The sequence below is a fragment of the Tachysurus fulvidraco genome, chromosome 8 (assembly GCF_022655615.1).
Source record: "Tachysurus fulvidraco isolate hzauxx_2018 chromosome 8, HZAU_PFXX_2.0, whole genome shotgun sequence".
In the NCBI taxonomy this organism is placed as follows: domain Eukaryota; kingdom Metazoa; phylum Chordata; class Actinopteri; order Siluriformes; family Bagridae; genus Tachysurus; species Tachysurus fulvidraco.
Window position 1 is genome coordinate 13,941,943 of NC_062525.1, and position 24,370 is coordinate 13,966,312.

The following is a 24,370-nucleotide window of genomic DNA, read 5'->3' on the forward strand; positions in this document are numbered from 1 at the left end:
TATGGAAAGTAAAACTCCATTGTGCCTGTATTAAAAGTGCAATCGTTATCCGCCTTGAACGCTTTCTCGCTTGAGATACTTTCATTCTTTACCTGACTGAATACATAAAGTGAATGTCAATGTATAACGGCACTCGTATGCTGTACTGAAAGATCTTCGGTCTTGAGACGAAACACAAACAGTCCTCTTTTCTTTTCAATGCCTCAGGGGAGATCTGGTGGATAAGAGTATCATCCACTCCATTGAATCCGTAGTGATTGAGTGGAGTCATCAGATTCATGAGGTTCTCAAGAGAGACTCGTCTGAGCCCTTGCTGGAGGGTAAAAATCCGACGCCACATGTAGAGATGAACTTTTGGAAGAATCGGTCAGTACAGTTTGTCGTTATTACTTGAATCCAATATCTTCTAATCATCACAATCAAATTTTATATTTGTATTCTTTCTTTCAATTTGTCAATAGATACGCTGACCTCGAGGGTATCCACAATCAATTTAAGTCAACCAAAGTGACCAAAATGGCAGAGCTCTTGGATGCAATGGAGAGTAGTTACTATCCTGCATTTATGAACATGCTACAGCTTGTAAATGGAGGTAAAATTTAAATCATGGGTTTATATACTGTAATTGTCTAAAATTAAAAAAAAAATGCTCAATTTGTTTGTTAACAGCACAAATCATATAAATGTTTCTGCATTGTGTTTCTGTTTTAAAGCTTTGGAGGAAGCAAGGGACATCAATATCTTCCTCAAGCCTTTACAGCGACTTACAGAAGATATAGAGAACACAGATTTCAGCGAGGTGAAAGGACGACTTGCTCCCCTCATGCACACCGTGTGTTTAGTGTGGGCTAACTCCAAGTACTACAATACTCCAGCCAGAGTGATTGTGCTCCTTCAAGAGGTCTGCAACCTGCTCATGCAGCAGGTGTGTAATTAAATCTCCGAGTTGGTCAGTTGGACTAAAAACATTAAGTGTATGCTGTGATTTTTTCAAGAGGGTTCATTCCTGCTGTTAAACCTCTTTCCACTAGATGTTAGACTGTTATAATTTGCTGAACTGTACTTTTAATCTCTAATCTCTTGAGGTTCATAGATTTGATATATATGATACCTATTACGAGTTAGCATTTTATTAAGAACACCTAGCTTGCACTAAGATGATTTAAATGGGCATTTATGGGCTCTTTGGGCTCTGGGTGTTTTTCAAACATTTTGGGCTTTAGTGTTTGAAATTTTGTAACAGTGAAGCCTAGTGTAAGAATTTATTTTGGGTAATGCTTGTGTTGCTTTTCCATTTGCATATGTGTACTATATTTATGAATACAATATTTCATAAACACTAAGCTACCTGGTAGGCAGCAGTGCAGTCTAATTATGTTTAACTATCATAGAATAGCGGAAAACTATTAATTCACACACACACACACACACACACACACACACACACACACACACACACACACACACACACACACACACACACACCATGCGCGCACACACACACACACACATACACACACACGCACACACACGTGCACACACACACACACACACACACACACACACACACACACACACACACACACACACACACACACACTTCAACTCATGTAGCTGATAAAGTTTGTTGTTGAGAACCTCAAAAAAAATCATGGAATCATTGTTGTGTCCTTCTCTTTCCTGTCTTGTCACATTTGGCCTCCACTTTTATGTATTTATCTTTAAGTAATAAACTGCCAGGTTATTAAATAACAAATAAGGTACTTGTTTGTTTATGTTTTTAAATTTTATCAGGTTATCCAGTATGTACACCTGTCATATAGATGCAATCTTTAGGTATACAGTTACTGACTGGACCTAATACCTAATAAAATGGCCAATCAATATAAGAAGGGGGTACTGTAAATGGCAAGACACTCAATGTATTTTAGTCACTGTGCAGATTATGTAAGATAAATCTTCTTTTCTACTTCTTGGCACCTCGTGTGAAGGCTCGGAGCCATGTCAATCCAGAGGACATTCTGAAAAGTGATGTGGTAGAGAGTCTTTCACGTGTGGAAAGTACTCTGGATGTGCTTACACACTTCAAGGAAATCTTTAATGACAGAAGAAAGAACTTGAATCAGTACCAGAGAAACGGGATGGAAGTAAAGCCCTGGGATTTCACACCTGCTATGGTGTTCGCTGGACTGGATCGTTTCATAGAGAGATTAAATTTGATTGAGGTGAGTGAAGGGTTATTTACGAAGAGCCGTGCAATACGGACGAAATGGCGTTCCTTGAAGTTTTACTGCTTTTACTGCTTTTCTCCTTCCCATTATTAATTCTTTCCCAGAATTTACTGCTGACTGTGATCGATATGATGAAACTGGAGAAGGTGGAATTCGGAGGCGTTCGTGGACGAGCTCTTAGTCAGCTTGTTGTTCAGCTACACGAGGAGTTTTTAGAGAGATACAAAATGTTCACAGAGAAGTCTTATGACTGCCTCGATGTTTACAATATGGTATGTAGGCCAGATACAGTATATTACACTAAAACAGACTCAGATATTTGCTGGGAGCATGACTTACTAAACGAAGGTCTTTTCCAGGAGTTTGAGGCGGAATTAGCCGAGTTTGAATGTAAAGTGAAAGACACAGATCGACGTCTCGGTGCAATTTTATGTCAGGCGTTTGATGATGCTTCAGGTCTTGAGCATGCATTCAAGGTGAGTGTTGAGTACATGGCAGTTTTTGTAGCTCATATTACACACTAATTCTGTCTCCATTAGATTTTGGTGACTTTTATGAATTTTACATATCTACTTAATGAAACTGTAAGGAATTCAGCCTGAATGTCCTGTGTGATCGGTGAGAATGCAAAGCGATTTTTAGATGAAGCATCACGAGTTAATCAGTATCTGCTGCATGTCATGCATGTCTCTACTATGCAGGTCTTAGACATGTTTGGCAGTCTACTCGAACGTCCCCTTATTGCAGCTGATGCTCAGAAGAGATACCCTGTGCTGGTAAAAATGTTTGACAAGGAGCTCGACCGCTGCAATGAACTCTACATTAAACACACACAGGCTGAGGAGCAGCAGGGTGAGATGAAAGCAAAACAATTTATTTCCAGAACCAGATTATATATGATGTTAAATATTGAACTGTTGGTAAAAGCTTCTATGCATCCTGTATTCATAACACAGTTATAACACATTTCTGTATATTATATAGCATTAATAGTATGGTCAAGTGAATTTATATTTATCTTTTAACTTTTGGGTTATGTTCATTCTTTGGACCCTTTAGTACAATCTGGACATTATTGAGGTTTAAAAGTGCTAAAGAAATAAATAAAAAAATGCACAAGTCCTTTACACATATTGTGTTTATCTCAGTGAGTAGGTCTGCTAAGTCTTCTGAACAATGCATGATGTAATCTGATATTGTGAATTCATGCCCTTTTATAAGGTTGCTCGTGTAATTTTATTTCCTCATGATCTGTTAAATACAGCGTTCAGAGTGGATTAACGTGAAGTTTCGTACAGTATATGTTATTGTTTTGCCATGTTTGTAGGCCCCAATGCAGGATGGGAAATGGAGTGTGAAATGTAGGCAGACCTGACACTCAATATGTATTGTAGGGTACATCACAGTCAATAGGAACATGCCAGTGGTAGCAGGTGGATTGAAATGGTCCCAGCAATTACAGGAACGCATCCAGATCCTATATAACAACTTCTGGTTCATCAGCTATCCGTGAGTGTGTTTTGGATGTTTTGATGTTTTCCAGCTTGGTTTCCTGTCAGTCATCTATGATGCATTCAATACTTCTTACTGATGACATCATTGTTGTGCCTTATTACCTGAATTATACCTCACTTTTTAATGTAACCAGATGTTTGGAATCAGCGTATGGAGAAAAAGTGATGCGGAAATATGAAGAAATGATGCTGTTGCTTAAACGGTGAGTCAATAACATCCTTTGGACCAACATGAAAGGTCATTACGATGCAGCTTGCCTTGTCTGCTTATGTCTCAGGTTTTTCCCCCTTTTTTTTGCTTGACTTATCATTACTTACTGGATTTCCCCATCCCCCACCTCACCTTAATGTTTTGTCTGTTAATATTTTGTTTTGTCTACGTTTGAGGTAGACAACTCTTCTTTATTTTTTTATCCCTCACGTCCCAGTTTGCTGTGGCGGCTTCATGTTAGTAAGGTGGCCTTTACAGTTACAGTACATTTACAGAAAATGAACTCAAGGTAAACATGTGTTGTTTTGTAAAGGCCTGTAGCATATGTGCAACAATAAAAATACAGAGGAACCAGAGGCATTCGGTCCCTAGCGTGATTTATTTGCTCATTTGGAAAGCCAGTATTTACAGGTTATTACACAGCAGTCTCATTTTCTCATGCTCTCTCCATTCTCTCAGTCGTGCTGAAAGAACAATAGTTCTGTCAAGCGTTTTTAACAAATGTGTCTGGGTAGCACATAGCTGTTGTAGAGCTGTAGCACCAACATGTATGCGCTTTAGTATATACATTTGTTTTCATGCAGTGTGTGTGAGCATGTGTGTGTGAGGGTATCATCGCATGGATTAAAACCAAATGATGAATTACCCCACGGCACAGACCTGATGGTAATCGCAAGCATTACGCAAGCAATCTAGTTAGAGCTATTATGGGCATCTCTAGTTATTACTTCTTGACACAGCAGCTTATGATTTATGTGTAGCATGGAGCTATTTGATTTCTCGGGACTCTGTGCTGCAACCGCAATAAGACAATTAAGCCACCATGCACTGTGCAGAATTCCAATGAAGCCTAGAGTGCAAAGGCTCTCACAATAAGCTTATAAAAAGATTACTTTAGCAGTTCCTCTTTAGCAGCTCTGGTTTTTCCTCTTTCTTAGTCGTGATAAATGGATCTTGTTTTATGCTGCCTTTTTGTATTTTAACCACCCGAATCATTTTCGTAGCACTTAAATGTTTGTCAAGTGCTGAGCTGCTCATAGGGGAAGTGAAGTTCTTCAAGAGGATCTCTGAGGATATAATAAATGCAGCACGTGGGAATTTCACATTATTATTTTTTTGACTTGTTAAAATAAAATAGTAACACTTTCTATAAAGAACATATGCATAATGACCTATGAATTCATGAACAGCATAAAATATTTAGAATGTTAGAATTACTTCATACATTATAAATTGTTAACAGAATGCATTTTTATGTAGTGTTTGTAACACATTATTTAATACCAAAGAGCTAATAACAATGTCCCACGCTAATACCAAAGAGCCAGTATGAATTGCCATGATCTTTTTTTTGAGATGTATCTGAATGTATGTATTTTCATATATGAGTGTATGTTACCGACAGCTCAGGTTGGCTGTTTTGGGGACAATGACAGAAAGGCTAGACTGAGATGGTTTGGACATGTACAGAGGAGGGAGATGGTTATATTGGTAGACAGATGTTGGAGATGAAGCTGCCAGGTAAGAGGTCAAGAGGAAGGACAAAGAGGAGATATATAGATGTGTTAAATGAGGGCATGAAGGTAACTGGTGCGAGAGTAGAAGATGCAGAGGATAGAGTTAGGTGGAAACAGACAATTCGCTGTGGGTACCCCTAACGGTAAAAGCCGAAAGAAGAAGAAGAAGAAGTTTAGGTTACTGACAGACACTTGACTATATTGTATCTAAGTTGTATTTTTTGAGCTGCAAGTTTTCTAGTAACCTCTCTGGTATTATAAAGGAAAAAGGAGCAATGCTGGTCTATGTTGTCTCATATAATATGTTACAAACACTGCTTATAATGCTCCTTGTTATAGCCATATTTGGCTTATGGCGGTGTTATGTGGCAGTTGTAAATGTCTTTATAGTTCATAATAGATTATAGCCAACACAGACAGTAGATAAAGCACAATGCAGTTTTAACCAATACTGATAATAAAGGTTTAAGTATCAGCAAATCACGATGCACATCAAGTAATTTGTTTTCAATCAATCAAGCAATCAATAAAAGAAATAAAATAATACCTAAAATACATGGGTAGAAAAAAAAACAGCTTTTTTTTTATTCAGTTAACTTTTATGCGAAAATCATGATCGAAATAATGATCGAAATAATAATAATAATAATAATAATAATAATAATAATAATTCCTAAAAGATTTAAGTCTTTATTATTATTATTATTATTATTATTATTATTATTATTATTATTATTATTATTATTATTAAATAGTTAAACATTCGGCACAATGGCACAATGAACTGGTGTCATTGTGAATAAAATATGAACTAAAATAGTATTAATGAAATGCACCTTGTAGCAGTATCCACAATCTCCTCCGTTTTCCATGAGCTGTTCTCTTCATCTATGTATTTGCTTTTAGGTATTCCTCTAAGCTTTATAACAGATGGACTGAATCGGTGGCTGAAAAATCTCAATATAATCTCAACCAGCCCTTGATCTCCAGAGACCCAGCCTCTAAACTCATCACTGTCAACTTCAACCCACAGGTAATGCCTTGTGATAGTCATGTCTACATGCAGGATTTCAGAGCTGTACATTGAATACCAGAACTAATATACTGTTAAATAAATATGATAAAAATTTAGTTCACAGTTGTAGGAGCCAGCATTATAGGTGCCATCTAATAAACCCATACAGCATCGCCAAATACTTAGTATAGCCAATCCTTCAGCTGTTTGCTGGATACGAATATTTGCCTAATCGCTAATCACTACTTAAGGAAAATCCATATTAGGGATAATCCAGGTGTAGTACATCACTGTGCTCTGGCTTGAAATGGAATATCAGGAACAAGAGTAGTATAACCCCCCCTTTCCTTTTAGTTCATGTTCAGTCATCCACAACATAATACGCTGTTCTTACATCAACCTGTCGTACTGTTTTCCGTAGTTTTTTTTTTCCTTCTTTTTTCTCCTCTGGTCTTTCACAGTATAAAAAAGTTGTTGCTTTGCTTGCAGAATTTATTAGGCTATTTCATTGTAATACCAGAACGTGCCTATCATGACTTTTAACATTGGTTATAATACCAATTAAAGAAGTAAAAAAAAGGTAGACATGCAATGCATTTATTATCTTGTTATTATTATTATCTAATTATTATGTTATTATCTATTTGAGTCCAAAAATCGCAGTTACTAGGCTGAATGAAACATGGTAGAAGTTTAATGAATGTGCAATTTTTTTTGTTCAGTGAGTTTCATATCTGGCTTTTTCTTTAAATCTGTATGCTTGCTTACGCCCACAAACTTCATATATGTCTGCTTGCTTGCACCCACATGAAAGTGAAAATGCCCACGCCTGCTTGACTTTTCTGTCATATTGCACAGGATCCTGTTCCCTATCCCAACCTCTAGACTCCTCCAGATGCCATGTGAACCGTTCTGGCAAAAAAAGCAAAAAAAAAAACACATGCCTCCTAATTCTATCTAATTATGTATTTGTATCTGTTTAGAACTCAGTATTCGTTCAGGAACATTCTTCAGTACCGGAATTTGTGGCATATGATCATGTGACATACAAACCTTCTTTCTTTTTGCTTTGCATATATTATTCTGTAATGATGGTTTGTAAGTTTGACCAATAATGCCACTCTTTAACAAATCCACCTTTATCCTTAAACACGGACATTTTTATTTTATCCTGTAATGAAAGTTAAGATGTTTAGGACTCAATGGTTTATTACAACATTGTTATAGAATCAGTGCAGTGGTGGCTCAAGTTGTTAAGGAACATTTGGATTGTTGATCCACTGCTAAGCTGCCACTGTTTGGCCCATAAGCAAGTCCCTTAACTCTCTCTGCTCCAGGTATGCTGTACCATGGCCGGACCTGTGCTCTGACCTCAACCTAAGTTGGGATATGTGTAGAAAGACTTTCTGTCTGTAATGTATATGTGACAAATAAAGGCTTTTCTTCTTACTTGTCAATCTCTAGTTGGTGTCAGTGCTACGAGAGGTAAAGTATCTGGAGGCCATGCAAGACCAGGATATTCCAGATCTCGCTGCTGATATTTATTCCAAAAAGGAGCTGCTCTGGCAGTATATAGCTAACTTGGAACTCATGACCAGCTGGTACAACAAAGTGATGAGGACGGTGCTGGAGGTGGAATTCCCTCTGATCCAGAACCAGCTAAAAAACATTGACATTAAACTGAAGGATGCTGAAGACACCATTAACTGGACAAGCAAAGGTATAGAATATTAACCAATTTTAGGCTGATTGTCATCTGTAATTTGTCTGTAGCTTTTGAATAAGTGTGAGTGTGATTGTGCCCTTTGATTAGACTGGTATTCCGTCCAGGGTGTGCCCTGCTTTGTGCCCTTGGACGCAAACTTGGATAGGCTCTAGAGCTCATAATCATAAAGATTCTAAGAATGATCTCAGACACCTCCCAATTTAGCTTAAAACTAGGAATATTATCTTAAGAGTGATTCAGGACCAATCTAAGAGCAACTCTGAGCAAAGCAAAATACAAAAGCTTTTATCTTAGAGAGGAGATGGGGCTTAACCCTGTTACTAGGTATGACACATTCTTTTGAAGACTGTGATTGGTTGTTCACTAATAAAAAATGTAGTGCTTTTAAAATGTGGTCTATTATAAGCCCTACACGATCTAATCTGTATCATCATATTAACTCACTATCATTATTAAATATTGTATACAACACATTTCTTCTTCCTCTTCACCTTTTAGCTATTTTCTCCTCTGCTAAAAAAAACTCTTGAGCCTCTTAAAATCCTCCTCTCTAGTCCTAAGACTTTTTGACCTTATGAGCACTTTTAATGGTTAAGATGCTTAAAGAATATGACTTTTATCTTTATTACGATCTTCTCTTTAATTCTAAGGCAAACACCCACATTACTAAGAATTTTCTTAGAATTACGTCACTAGCAGCAAGTCTTTGCACTAGGCTGCACGATTTAGGGAAAATGTCATATTGCGATTATTGAGGTCAATATTGCAATTGTGATATGCGATTGCGATATAATAAACAAATGGTATCATGAGTCAATTTTTTTTTTTGAGCGGCGTGTGGACGAATTTTTTCTATGCACACACTATTTTATTTCTTGATAACAGACCGATGCTAACTATAACACACCGTTGCCATGAAAAACAGAGCGTTGGAATGGACACACAGGATTCTTACCATAGAGACGGAGCGCACTTTGTTCTTTAGCGGAAGCAATGCAATTGTTCAGCAGTTTCGTGTTGTAGCCACAGGCGTATGAGACCTGTAACGAGCAACAGCGCGAAGCCGCAAACTCGTTCTGAATATTTTAAAGGCATAACAGCTGATGAAAAAGCAGAGACAATTGTAGACGAAAATGAAGAGAGATTTTATCTTAGTTTTTATTTTATACAAAACATTTTCATCTCGTCTTTTTACGTCAACAATAATGCATGTTAATTTATCTTAGTCAGCGTTTTTGGACAGTGGTGCAGTCTTATCGTCTTGTCTTAGTCATGAAAAAAAAGGTTGTTGACGAACCTATTTCGTCTATTCTCGTCTGACGAAATTACCACTACATATAACAGAGGTAGCATTTTTTCTGGCCACCAGTTCAGTGTCCATCTTCACCCGTTCCACGCTGCACACCGGAAAAAGTCACATGACCATACACGCCACACGTGCCACTGCCTAAACTGAAACTCACTGGTCTTTTTTTTTAGCAGCTTTCAGAGAGAATGGGTTGTCATGTCCACACATGCATTTATTTATTATTTGTTTATTTCATGAAATCGCAGCATTTTGCGTCATATAATCGCACAGGCTTGATATCGCGATTGCGATTGCGATATGATTAATCGTGCAGCACAACTTTGCACTAAGAATATTCGGGGAATACGGCCCCGGTTTCCTGCCACCTAGTAGGATAAGCAGTATAAGGAATAGACAGATGAATGGATGGAGGTTTTCAAAGCAGCTCAGTCCTTGAAAATTCACAAGATCTATTAACTACTTTAACCTAAAATTCATAAGCAGGATATATTGTAACATAATAGCCCACAGTGCCATTGACTCTTTCTCATTCTTACGATGCAGCAATTAGTTATGTGCTTTAAAAATGACTTCAATTTGTGTACCCTGTGTCAATTTACACAACCGACCAAAAGTCATTAAAAGCCTAAAAGCTTAATCTGTTATATTAATAACTTCAGTCATGACCATAGCTCATGTGTTACTGCTAGAAATCTGGGCGTACATCCAAGATGTGCGTGAGGCAGTTCACGATCTTGAAATGCGACTTCAGAGGACAAAAGACAACGTGGAAGAGATCCAGAGCATCATGAAAAATTGGACTCATCCCATATTTGAGAGGAAGGACGGAAAGAAAGACACCCTGCTCAACTTGGACGACAAGCATGAGCGCTTGGAAAGAACCTATGGCCAGATCCGTAACTCTGGGTTGAAGCTCCATTTCTTACTGAAGGTCAGTGATGAAGTAATTTTAAAAGATAAGATAGGATGGTGAGTGTGTAGAATTTATAGATTTTTTTTTATTTAGGAGAACTTGAAACTGTTCCAAGTGGATCCATCATCAGCTGAATGGAGGTCTTATGTGGAATACATTGATGAAATGGTTATCGATGGCTTCTTCAACAGCATTGAAAGCTCCCTCCGATTCTTTTTGGATAACACTGGTATGAATTGTTTTTTTATGAGAATTTATACAATAATATGGTAAGCTTGCTTCTAGTGTTTGGCTCATAGACTGTAGAGTGGGAATCTCTTCTGCGGACGGTAATATGCTTCATTACTCCATCAGGTGAGACACTTGGCTTAGCTCCACTTTTTGAAGTCCATCTAAATCTTGAGGTTCCTGATATAGTTTTCCATCCATCCCTCGAGTTCGGGGCTGCCGACGGTTTCTATGAACTAGTGGAGGGTCTCATCAATGATGTTTACAGGATCTCCTCTCTGGTACCACGGTTGGCTGAGTGTAACAGTTTTCCTCATTACCAGGTACTGCCTTTCCTCTAATAATTCACTTCCACTGTCCTGTCGTACATTTTGTGGTAAGGAAGTGGGATAGAGAAGGTGTGACCGTACAGTCCGTACAGATGTACAGATGTGGAGCCATAAATACTTTTCAGCAGATCGAAATGAGCAGTCTAGAATTATAAGAAATAAAGAATCTATCAGCAGATAGAAAGCCATAGTTGCTGCTCAGCCATGTTTTCTAGACGTAGACCATCATGACATCTGTTAAAGCTAATTACATGCTTTTATGTAAATTATTTAGAGAAAAGCAGGAAAATTCTCTCGGGTCTACTTAGTGACATGATGACATGGTTCAACAATGAATGTTTTACAGAAGAGTATGTGTTTACACGCTGCTTCAAGTTTAAATAGATGTCATAGCTTTTCATAATGCTAGTCACATGAATCGGCATTATGCTAACATGCAGGGTGAAACGAAACATAAAAAGCTTAATCCTTTTTACCAGAGGCCAAAAAAATATATTTTTATTCAGCTTTGAATATCTCTGTCATGTCACACTCCACAGTGGTGGTTAATGACTCATATGAAAGCAGACACTTAGGGCTTTAAGGCCCATGAGCTAATCATGGAGGGATGTGGTAGCCTAGAGGTTAAGGTGTTGGACTTCTGATTGAAAGGTTGTGAGTTTGAATCTCATGTCCAATAAGCTGCTGCTGCTGGACCTCTGAGCAAGACCCTTGACCCTCAATTGTTTAGTTGTAAAAAATGAGATAAAAGTGTAATTCCCTCTGCTTAAGAGCATCTGCCAAATGCCATAAATGTCATTACATATGGTGAAAGAATTTTGTCTAGCTGGATCTTTGCAAATTTTAGTTGAATCTGCCCCAGCTATAGATCTAATCCAGGTTCTCAGTAATTCACTAGATTGTCTCTCTAAAACATGGACAATCATTTCTACAGGCTGATATGGAGGAGATGGCAGATCTTACAGACATGCGTCAGCTTCTGATGGACCGAGTGCAGAGGGTCATGGGAAAATGTTGTGAGCACCGAAATGCGTTTGAACGCTACGGTTACCTCTACATTGATGACCGGAAGGAGTTCATGCGTCAGTTCCTGCTCTACGGCCACGTCCTCACAAACGAGGAGATCGAGGCACACGCCGAGGACGGTGTCCCCGAAAACCCACCCACTCTGGAGCGCTTCCGTGAGCAAGTGAATTCCTATGAGGGTGTGTATGAAGAAGTGCAGAAGCTCGAGCCTGTGTGCGTGTTCGAAGGCTGGATGAAAGTGGATGCACGGGCCTTCAAAAGCGCTCTGCTCAATATTATCAAAAAGTGGAGCCTTATGTTCAAACAGCATCTTATCGACCATGTGACACAGAGGTAGCTTACTGTTTCTGAAAGAAACCTTTAAATAATTAAGATATAAACTGATGTAGGAGTAAATGTGCTAAAATGCCTGAAGGGGAAAAAAAGTGTTGTAATGATTGAATAACTTTTATTTCACTTTGGTGGCTTTTTTCTTCCCCTTTGCAGTTTGTCAGATCTGCAGGGGTTTATTAAGGTAACGGAGACTGGCTTTAACACGGAGGTGGAAGAAGGAGACTATGGCGGTCTGGTGGAGATTATGGGTCACTTAATGGCAGTGAAAGAGAGACAGAGTTCTACGGACGAAATGTTTGAACCTCTGCAGCACACCATTGATCTGCTGAAGACATATGATCAGGAACTTCCTGAAGTGGTGTATAAACAGCTCAAGGTAATTGTCTTCAAAATAGAGCCAAACGGTCAATACCACCACAATGGGCAGAAAGCTGTTACGGCTTTGGCGTTTCACTTTAGAGATATAGAGATAGTAAACTGTAAAATCTCCCATAAGCAGACACTTGCAGCTACACACCATAAAACACTACAGAACTTGATGAAGTACACCCGTGTTAAATGTGTTGATATGTCATAGGATCTGCCAGAGAAGTGGACTAACATAAAGAAGAAAGCTGTAGTGATGAAGCAACATGTGGCTCCACTGCAGGCTAATGAGGTGGCTAACCTGCGGCGAAAGTGCGCTACATTCGATGTAGAGCAATACATGTTCAGGGAGCAGTTCCGCACCAAAGGACCTTTCAGGTATAGCTTGCCAGGCTTAAATATTATCCTCTTATACAGCCATCAATTTCTGTAGTGCTGACCGAGTCAAACGTACTGCTGCCGAATGACGATCTTTCTGTCGTTGATGAAATCAAATGTGACTACCCTGTTTTTATATACTATTAGGTTTGACAGCTCAAACCCCTACCCCCTGCTAAACCTAGCACACAAACAGATTCAGGAGAAAGAATCAGTCATGACTGAACTCATCGAGTCAGCCAGCCTCTTTGAAGTCAACTTTCCTGACTACAAACAACTCAAGCAATGTCGCAAAGAAGTGTCCATCCTTAAAGAGCTGTGGGACATGATAATGGTCATGAGGTTCAGTCTTGACTACTGGCGCACCACACCATGGAAGGACATCAACGTGGATGACATGGAGATGGAGTGCAAACGCGTTTCCAAAGAGCTACGGGCTCTGGATAAGGAGGCACGAGCATGGGATGCTTTCGCTGGTCTGGAGGGCGTCGTGAGGAATACACTGACGTCTCTACAAGCCGTAGCCGAGCTACAGAACCCAGCCATCCGTCCCAGACACTGGGAACAGCTAATGATAGCCACGGGTGTGCAATTCACCATGGACCGCGACACCACACTGGCTGACCTGCTGAACCTAAATTTGCACTGCTTTGAGGATGAGGTGAGGGCCATCGTGGACCGGGCGGTGAAGGAAATGGGCATGGAGAAGGTCCTGAGTGAGCTGGATGCCACTTGGACGGCAATGGAATTTGGGTATGAGTCCCACTCTCGCACCAGTATCCCTCTTCTCAAGGCAGACGAGGAGCTGGTTGAAACACTGGAAGACAACCAGGTGCAGCTGCAGAACCTTATGACTTCCAAGTACATTGCTTTCTTTTTGGACGAGGTGTCATCTTGGCAGCGCCGGCTCTCGGCGGCCGACTCTGTGATCTCCATCTGGTTTGAAGTGCAGAGGACTTGGTCACACCTGGAGAGCATTTTCATCGGCTCAGAGGACATCCGCTCACAGTTACCTGAGGTTCGGGATGCAATTGTTATATATATTAATATATTTCTGCATGGTGTTGGTCACGATATGAGAATTATTAATTACGAACACGATTAATACACATATAATCACACCCCACAAATAAATACCATCAGTCCAAAAAGACAGTATGAATGTACCACAGAAAGTTATCTGTTATCAATGAGTGCACCAGATGCCTGTAATGAGGACTTGGCCTAGCTTAATGAGGTCATTACTGACTGGAGAATCATCTTGTCCTACCCACTGGCAGTGCATTCATTGATTTGGATCAGAGATAAAAATGTTTATCTTTGGAAAGCCATGCTTTTGGCTGAATATGTCTAGATAATTATCCTGGTATTCTAATAACCAGGAACACAGATGTTTGCTGGTAATGTTGGTTATTATTTTACCGCAGCAGTTTTCATGAATATCTTGCAGGATTCCAAGCGCTTTGAAGGCATTGATACAGATTTCAAAGAGCTGGCTTATGATGCTCATAAAACGCCCAACGTTGTGGAGGCCACCAATAAACGCGGGCTTTACAACAGGCTGGAGGACATTCAGAGCAGGTTCATCACTTGTTTTTATTTTGTTTTTGTTTTTTTTGTAGACTGTCTCACAATTTCACAGAAGTGCAGTATGGGAGGGACTGTAGCCTGACCATATCATCTATAACCCTCAGGCTGTATTTCAGTTGTCTATGAAAGTACAAGATACAAACACACCTTATCGGCATGGTCTTTCTTCCTGCAGGCTGGCACTCTGTGAAAAGGCTCTGGCTGAATATCTGGATACCAAGCGGCTGGCTTTCCCCAGGTTCTACTTCATCTCATCTGCTGATCTGCTGGACATTCTGTCAAATGGCACCAACCCTCAGCAGGTAGCACACACACACACACACACACACACACACACACACACACACACACACACACACACACACACACACACACACACACACACACACACACACACACACACACACACACACACACACACAGCTTTGTATACAGGTGTTTTTATGCTCATTGATTTCTGCGTGCTTATTTAACCTAGACTTATTCACAGACTTTGCTTGCAGCACCCAATATCACACTCTAGATGGCAGTGTTGATCACTGCTCATTCGCTTGCTTGACTTGAAGCACAGTCTGTTATGTTGTGATAGATGATGATGTAAACATTTCTAAGCAAACAGCATGCTTTTTAGTTGAGCTTTTTGTTCTCTGCCCTCAGGTTCAAAGGCATCTGCCAAAGTTGTTTGACAACATGGCAAAGATTAGGTTTGAAAATGATGCCGATGGCAACCCTGGAAAGTCAGGGTTGGGCATGTACAGCAAGGAGGATGAGTATGTTGCTTTCAGTGAGCCTTGTGACTGCAATGGCCAGGTATATACACCTAATAAATCCTTCTGTGCCCTGATCGTAATGACTGTTCCTTTATATAATATTATTCGGTTGGATTATTCATAGTTTTTTGTCTGTCCATCTTCTGCTCGTTTACGCATGGGTTTCATCTGGGTTCTACGGTTTTATCTTATCTCCTAAAAACATGCCAATAGAAAGACTGGTTTTGATAAATGCATGCAATGTGTGTGTGAATGTGTGTGTGATGGACTGCCATCCAATCCAAGGGGTGTCCTATCACATGCCAAGCGTTCCCCGGGTGTATGGTCCAGATCGAGAACACCACATTACACGCCTTGAAGCATTTAATCCTTAATGATTCTGACTTGTAGTAATAACGCTCAGGTGAAGTCCAGTACATTCTGCTTTGCAGGTTGAATTATGGCTGAATAGAGTTCTAGATACGATGCGTGCTACTGTACGACACGAAATGGCAGAGGCTGTTGTAGCGTATGAGGACAAACCGAGAGAACAGTGGCTGTTGGACTATCCTGCTCAGGTATACACCAGCATCCTTAAACAGAACCTTAAACATTCTCAAAGAAGAACAGTTTGTGAATGACAAGGAAATATATAGTGGAATTAATTGGAAAAAACCTGAATAAAAAAAGATTGAAACTATCTGTTTGCTTTTTTCTGAATCACACATTGTAATAAAAAATTTCATTCGGGGAATTCAAACATATTGGCAGCAGGGTTTCTATCTATTCTTTCTATCTCTTTGATTATATCGATAGATAGATACAGTAGATAGATAGATAGATAGATAGACAGACAGACAGACAGACAGACAGACAGATAGACAGACAGACAGACAGACAGACAGACAGACAGACAGACAGACAGACAGACAGACAGATAGATAGATAGATAGATAGATAGATAGATAGATAGATAGATAGACAGACAGACAGACAGACAGATAGACAGACAGACAGATAGCCCAACATGCTTTTTGCAACAAGATGTCCCAGACAAAATGTTTTAAAAATAATCATAGAACAAATCGATTTTAATGTCATTTTTTGGAAAGAATTCTACAGGCAGAAAAACACATATTTTTAACCAAGCTGCTGTGTAATACACGATTTTTTGATTGTGTGTTAGGTTGCGCTCACCTGCACTCAGATCTGGTGGACCACTGAAGTCGGTATGGCCTTCGCCCGGCTCGAGGAGGGCTCTGAGAATGCTATGAAGGAATATTATAAGAAACAAGTGAGCCAGTTGAACACGCTCATCACCATGCTGATTGGGAAGCTCAGCCCTGGAGACAGACAGAAGATCATGACCATCTGCACTATAGATGTCCATGCCAGAGACGTAGTGGCAAAGATCATTGCCCAGAAGGTACTGTACCACCATCAACCTTAACGTCACCCGTTACCTTATATATATATAGTGGGACGTCTGGAGACTCTGCAGAATCATTGAGTATTCTGTCACGCTCAGCACCCAGGGTGAAATTACAGAGAATTTACACACTGCATTAGCAGCGTTCAGAAAGGAAGCTTGGAGTACATATTTATTAAGAAATGTGCATACGAAATTATTTGGTGTGTAATTATATTATTATTCCGTATGATTATTTTAGCGCATGGCCTTACTTTTTGCTCCCTTAGGATTTCTCATTTTTTGGATTTACTTGAGTAATGACTGCTAAGTCAAACAGAAATCCTAATGAAAGCAAAGTGAAGAGAGTGGCTTAGCCTCTGGATAATTTCTCTTCACCGCTCAGGTGTTACATTCTCTCGTCTTTAATCCTCCGTAATCACCGTCCTTGCATGGTGCAGAGTATTAGCCGAGCACGGTCTGGCGCTCGCAAATTGGTTCTTACAGGCTAACGTGTATGAAAAGTTAAAAAATTGTTAGCTTTTCATGTATAAAAGACTTTCTACAACTTCTGTACGAGAACGGGGTTGTAGTCTGCGTCTGTGCTCCTTCCCTCTCAGGTGGAGAACTCGCAGGCGTTCATATGGCTGTCCCAACTGCGCCACCGTTGGGATGAGAGGGACAGACACTGCTTTGCTAACATCTGTGATGCCCAGTTTCTATACTCCTATGAGTACCTGGGCAACACGCCACGTCTCGTCATCACGCCGCTCACAGACAGGTGAGTCCAACAGAGGCTCTCGCCAGCTTGATGCGAATCTTTATGGAAATTTCAAGTTGAGAGTCTAAAGTTTAAAGTTATTGATAACTGTGTGAAGTGCTTCCTAATCAGAGCTGCACTTGAGCGGAGATAAAGTGCAAGGCAGCAATCGATCTGGCTCTATAACATCCACTAATTAGAATATTAACCCTTTTTTACCAGTACACTGGTGTTTCATTCCTCAGTATAAACAAACAAATTATTTCATTTGTCACCGCAAACCTGATATAAAGCGAGTCATTACACTGTTGGCTTTTTTGGATGTTTTCCCTCTGTTGAGATTTACACAAAACTTTAGAAGAACACATTTCCTTAGAGAGAAGAAGTGGGTTTTATATTAACATTTACTTTCAAGATAGAAACGAATCGTTTTTCTTTTTTAGTAATATCTTGCCCTTCATTGGTTAGATAAAACAGAAATACGCGCAATACCCGTGTATACTAGAAATGATCAGGTAAAATGATTCTACCTGTTAAAAATGATTCAGTAAAATGATTCCACCTGCTAAAAATGATTCAGTAAAATGATTCACAATAGGAAATGACTGTGATTATGAGTGTGAGGAACCTAAAGAAGTTTTGTGTTTTGTGAGGTGATTTAAAGGGTATAAAAAAAAATAAAATAAAATAAAAAAAAAAGAGTTCACCAAAACTTCTTACACTGTCACAGTAGATAGTGCTGCTGGGATTTCTGTCAGTATGGAATTTTGTATGTCCTGTTAAGGTTCCTTCCTGATTCAATTCTCCAGGTTCCTCCTACACCGAAATCCATGCCGGTAGTCAGTTTGAATATGTTTAGTGTGAATTTGTGTGTGCATCCTCGCCATGTCATGGACTCATATGTTATCCAAAGTGTATCATATTCCTACTTAACTCTCGGTGTTCCGGGAAGAAGCTCGGGTTCCATAATGATGCTGATCAGATAAAGATGAAATAATAAATAAATAATGAACTGCTTGACATGGAGATTCGGTTAAACCAATCAATTCAACAGCATAAAGACATTAAACACATTAAATGTCTCACCCTCTCCTTGGATATGCTTCAAACTTTTAAACATTCCCCCATACAATTCCTGTCTGTCTAATAACACGATACATTTGCATATTGCTTCACAATAACTACTTACAGTGCATGATGCAATATCATTTTCCTGTTGCAATATTTTCTCACAGCCTCCCACAGCAAAATCTTGCAATGACAGTTTTTTCTCTCTTTTTATTTTGACCAGTCTGCTCACTCAAACGAATTCCCATCCAAAAGTATTTGAAAAAGAAAAGAAAAAATTCATAATAAAATTCAATTCAATTTCATTCGTATAGCGCTTTTAACAATAGACAGCAATTGCCCCAACTCGGCTTTACACAAATCCTGATATAGATCTAGATCCATAATGAGCAAGTCAGAAGTGACAATGGTGAGGAAAATGTCAGTGAGATGACATGAGGAAGAAACGAGTGGTACCGCATTCAAAAAAGGAACCAGACCCTTGTGGGTGACACCAGATAGCGGGATTATGAATCATTACAGTATACAGGTGTAGAAGAGTAAAGGATAAACAGACTATGTGTGTTGAAAGGGTATTCAGCGTGAGCATATTGTGAATAAGAATCCTGGGATAAGCGCAGAACGGCATTTTTGATTACAGTTCTTACGTAGAAATCTACTGTCTCCAGGTACGTTTATCGTCTAAAGCAAGGGCGAGACTTGGGAATGAAAGTGTTTTCAGGAAGTGAGATTTCTAAACTTTATGCAAACTAAAGTTAAGTGTGACTTTACAGTTTAGGCAAATGCGTCATCTAGTGTGTGTACAGCAAGCAGATGTGGACAGGAAGACAGCACTTGAAACTTCCTTTTCAGGCTTGGTGATTTGAGTCTTCCCAACACACACATACAGTACATACTGTAGACACACACACACACACACACACACACACACACACACACACACACACACACACACACACACACAGGGAGAGAGCTCATCACAGTTGTAGCACAAGCTTCAGAGCCCAATAAAGAAAGAGAAAGAAAGTGTCCCATTAAAGACTTTCCTGTTAAAAGCAGATAGCAAGTTGCTGAAGCTCTTCAGCAAGCTGTTTATACTAAAAATGCCCCAAATGGATTCTGGATGTCTTTGAAACAACAACAAAGCGGAAAAGCGCGTCTTTGATGGAGAAATCAATGGTGCTGCGTCTTACCAAGCATATGGTAGTGGGGGTTGCGGTGCAGATGGCTCCATTATGCACTGGGCCTCTAAAGGTGTAAGAAAGGTGATTGCTTCCTATAATCATAAACTTGTCATTAGGGAAAATGTGTCTGGGAACTAATGGGCAGCATCTCCAGGCATTTACTTTGAGATGTAACTAAACTGTGTACGCTCTTGTTAATTAGAGTAGACAAAGGTAGGCTTCATTTTCCAAGAAGTATCTTCATTTCTGATTGTAATTTTGTCCGGATATGCTTGTGTGTGACTATCACAGATGCTACATTACACTGACCCAGTCCCTCCACCTGACCATGAGCGGAGCCCCGGCCGGTCCGGCAGGCACAGGGAAAACCGAGACCACCAAGGATCTGGGAAGAGCACTTGGCATCATGGTGTATGTCTTCAACTGCTCCGAGCAGATGGACTACAAGGTGAAAACCTCTGCCATGTGCCTGTATATCTGTTTTATACTTTTCTTCAACTTTTTTTCAAGCTGTTGAGGCTCTGAGTTGTTGATCAGAGGATCCACCGCCAAGCCACCACTGTTGGGCCCTTGACCAAGGCCCATAACCCTCTTTACTCCAGGGTGCTGTATCATGGCTGACCATGCGCTCAACCTGTATAGTTGGAATGTGCGAAGAAGAATTTCACTCTTCTGTAATAAAGGCTTCTTCTTCTTCTTCTTCTTCTTCTTCTTCTTCTTTCTGGCACTTCATTTTGCATTTGCATCTGCATTCACCTCCAGCACAACTCTTGGTGTGTTGTTTTAATTACGAGGAAATTAGGGTCGGAGAGTTCTCTCCAGGTTTGCTGAAGCGTGTGTTTTTCTTACGAACGCTTCTTCTACCCAGCACCACATGTCCCTCTTTCTCCTTTCTCTCTCTTTCTCTTTTCTCTCTCTTTCCCCTTTCTTACTTGTCTATCATCTCCTGAGCTGTGTATTAAAGCGAAGCAAAGCTGTCCTCTGCCAACATGGAGGCCAGCAGATTAGTAAAGCTCTGATGCCTAGGCTTATTTACCTCCTAAGCCATGTCACCTATCTCCTCAATATTCCGTCCTCGTTGCTGCTTGTTGCCGTATTCACTAGGCAGGAGAAAAAGCCATATAATATGACAGTCAATAGAGACGAAGCACTAATCTCTTTATCCACCTTGTACCTGACGAGGCTGCTGCATTACTGACCCTGGTTGTGCACTGCAGTATGATACTGGTCAAAGAGCAAGAATGAAATTATATACCGAGAGCTTCATAAGAAAAACAGAAAGGGGTGGGGCTTGAGGAACGCACATACCCACAATCAATCAACACTTATTTGATATTTAATAATACTGTGTCCACTGCACATAAAAAAAGCCCTGCTGCTCTGCTTAGGGTTATTGCACGATGCTTTTTGAATATGAATGAAACGCAAGCTTATTAGCAAACACTAGGGCACTGACGCGCATTTGCCGTGGACGGAGTGCAAATTATGCAGGCCTCTCATGACTCAGACCATAAAAAGGGAACGCCGAATCGTAGCTATGATTCGGTCATCGTACGCATCTGTTCACTATCAGCTGTTCTGAAGTGATTCAGCCGTAACTCACACCGTCGCCTTTTTTCTATCTTGTCTTTCTCATCCCATAGTCCTGTGGAAACATCTACAAAGGCCTGGCGCAGACAGGTGCCTGGGGCTGCTTTGACGAGTTTAACAGGATCTCCGTGGAGGTGCTGTCTGTGGTCGCGGTGCAGGTGAGATCTCACCTCACGTTAGCATCACGCTAGCCCTGGAAAAGAGTTAAACCATTTCAGCATTAATAGGAACATTCATAGGGACAGGTGTGATGATAATAAGAATAATAATAATAATAATAATAATAATAATAATAATAATAATAATAATAGCTGCACAGTCGGGACTGTTTAGTGGTATCAGCAATAGTGGAAACTAATTTTTAAGGTGATTCTGCAGGATTTTTGTAGGTGATTCCTTTCAGTATAATCCTTTTACAAGTCCAAAAATTATTTGAATGAGGTTTTTTTTTCCTTCACAAAGTGCAAAATGTAAGATTTAGTCTAGGTCAAACTGCTGAATATATTCAACTGATGTCAGCTATATATTTGTTTTCTATATGTATTACCTTTGACATGAAGCAAGAGTGCTGTATGAGTGCAGTCAAGAGCATGTGAGATGCTTCAAGACACCTGGGAAATCATTTCAAAGGAATCATTCTTTATCTCCTGTTTTATTGGCAAGAAAAAAGGCTTTTTTTGAGGATACTTGTATGACAGCTTGTACTAACGTATTTACTCCGATGTTAAATTCTACGTCGCCTATACAAAATCTGTAAAGGTGCGCAGGTTTTATAATACAATATAATCTAAGTAAATGTCACAGGATATTGTGCAGTGTAAAATTATGTTGAGATGATTAAATTCTTATAGCACAGAAGCGTATAATACTACAGGATATAAATCGGTAGCCCTGGTACTACGCTGACGGCAGTATTAGGTGGTTTTCACTCTGCACACGTTTTCTGTGGTGCGATTGTTCCAACAAGCGTTGGACTTGTTGGTTGGATGCAGTTCATCTTCCGTCATCACAAGCTCACATAACTCAACATCTTTTGGTGCTGTTATGTGCAGCAAGGCTCTATGTGATTTTTGTCACATATACAGTACATTACAGCACAGTGAACATGACAGCTCTCACATTACCAATTTTTCATGCAAAACAAAGCTCTGTTTCAGATTAAACTGCTTGTGTTAAAGCCTTTTTATTTTGGGCAACTGGTTCCTTTCTTGCTTTTCTCTTCACAATTTCACCTACTACATCATCATCATTCTCAGCAGCAGCATATCCAGTCTCAATTATTTCAATTTAGTTTAGTTCATTTTTAATCTGAGCTCTGGTTTATATTTATCTATATATACATACATGGCTGAAAATAAAGGCCAGCCATTCTAATTATTCAGTGTAAATCTGTGTTAGCGAGTAGAGCCGCAAAACTCAGAATCTGCCGAATGCTGGAAGAAAACCCATAAAGAACCAGCGTGTTAAATTTCCTTTAAACCTCTTTTAATTATCAGCTACAAAAGCCATTTTGCGTTACATTTGCTTTTAGGACCCGGCCCGGCAGGCTCATATGTGGCATATTCTTGAGAAATTACACGACAAGGTAAATCTTAATTACCCGTGCACAAATACCTGCCTGTAGACATCATCTACCCCTGAAGGTCTATCGTTTTTATAAATGTGTGAGTGACCCTGGTAGAGTGGCGCATTTTTCCAAGAAATGTGCTTCTCTAAACCAGAACCCGTTTAACGGCACATTTCAGGGGCTGGTGACTCAGAGATAGCTGAGAATAAAAGCAGCTCTGGACTTTCTTTAAGCGTCACTGCCACTGTCTGAATTCTTAAAATGTCAGAGAAATGAATGAGGGGTTTTTTTTGGCACTGTGATGAATAATGAATCCGTGTTTTGGTATTTATTTGGTGAAACAGTGACAAGTTTTGGAACATCAGAGTAGCTGCGTCGGGGGCGTTAACGTTCCCCGTCTTGTTCTTGTGTCTTCAGAACACATGAGCGGCTGTTTGAAAGAGAAGGACGATCGTTTGGTAATCCATTTTTATTTAAGCCCAACTGCAGACGTGAGAGAATACACAGAGTTTTGTACATGAGAACTGTCACATGGGTTAAAAAAAAAAAGCAAACAGAAGGAGGCCAGCAGACGCATCAGTATTGAGACAAATTAGTCCAGCTCAGCTTTTCACTATGGGAGGCACAGCACTGGTGGTAAATGGCCTCCTTAATATGGAACACTTTATTTTCCTCCTAAATGCTACAAGTCGAAAAGATGTGCCAGTTTAACTCCCCAAACTGGCTGTGATTTTTCACGGAAATTCAATTTCCTTTGAAGCAAAGCTTACTTTGATTTTTCTGCATTGTTCATTTGAGACTCACCTCTAAGATATAACGTCAATGTCATCGATGGAGACTTGTAGACTTGTAGATCCCACTCGAGGACACCAGAGCTATGATTAGGCTACATGACACTGGCATTATAACGGTCTACTGCCACTGTTTATCTGCTTCTGAAATACATCATCGAGTGCTGCGAGGGCGTTTAGTCGGAATCATTTGCATTTAGCAAACACCAAACTGCTTCCAGTAATCTGCTGCACAGGTGGAATATATTACAATATGATTTTCTGATGTGGGAAGCAATTGCTGGCATCCCCATTGAATATTTATCTGATGTACAGCGGAATTTGCTCCCTCTTGGCAATCAGACAGGATGAACCGGATGAGAGATATAGAATGAATAGGTAGTGAATATGGCTGTGTGATGTCTGCCTTGTATGTTAGGCATAACCGCACAACCTTGAGTTACACTCGAAGCAAAGCAAAATGCTGTGATTTCCCTCCATGATGAAAAGCATTCCAATCTTTGTGCTGCTTTAAGCACGACTTCTTGACTTGAAGTAGCTCTGCGCATGAATGGATACATCTAGGTC

At 39.9% G+C, this 24,370-nt stretch overlaps 1 protein-coding gene across 1 annotated transcript in view; it reads left to right on the top strand.

Annotated features, from left to right (window-relative positions):
* dnah9 (dynein, axonemal, heavy chain 9) overlaps nt 1-24,370 on the top strand; it is a 92,113-nt gene that overhangs the window by 2,140 nt on the left and 65,603 nt on the right. The window contains exons 3-28 of the mRNA XM_027177708.2: nt 208-366; nt 462-592; nt 714-925; nt 1,992-2,225; nt 2,336-2,503; nt 2,591-2,707; nt 2,933-3,083; nt 3,626-3,740; nt 3,880-3,948; nt 6,380-6,506; nt 7,953-8,208; nt 10,213-10,454; nt 10,530-10,665; nt 10,791-10,987; nt 11,928-12,352; nt 12,506-12,728; nt 12,930-13,096; nt 13,244-14,114; nt 14,547-14,677; nt 14,862-14,988; nt 15,344-15,496; nt 15,888-16,013; nt 16,622-16,861; nt 17,464-17,624; nt 20,147-20,303; nt 21,499-21,603. Coding sequence (XP_027033509.2) covers nt 208-366; nt 462-592; nt 714-925; nt 1,992-2,225; nt 2,336-2,503; nt 2,591-2,707; nt 2,933-3,083; nt 3,626-3,740; nt 3,880-3,948; nt 6,380-6,506; nt 7,953-8,208; nt 10,213-10,454; nt 10,530-10,665; nt 10,791-10,987; nt 11,928-12,352; nt 12,506-12,728; nt 12,930-13,096; nt 13,244-14,114; nt 14,547-14,677; nt 14,862-14,988; nt 15,344-15,496; nt 15,888-16,013; nt 16,622-16,861; nt 17,464-17,624; nt 20,147-20,303; nt 21,499-21,603 — 5,200 coding nt within the window. The remainder of the gene's footprint in view (nt 1-207; nt 367-461; nt 593-713; nt 926-1,991; nt 2,226-2,335; nt 2,504-2,590; nt 2,708-2,932; nt 3,084-3,625; nt 3,741-3,879; nt 3,949-6,379; nt 6,507-7,952; nt 8,209-10,212; nt 10,455-10,529; nt 10,666-10,790; nt 10,988-11,927; nt 12,353-12,505; nt 12,729-12,929; nt 13,097-13,243; nt 14,115-14,546; nt 14,678-14,861; nt 14,989-15,343; nt 15,497-15,887; nt 16,014-16,621; nt 16,862-17,463; nt 17,625-20,146; nt 20,304-21,498; nt 21,604-24,370) is intronic.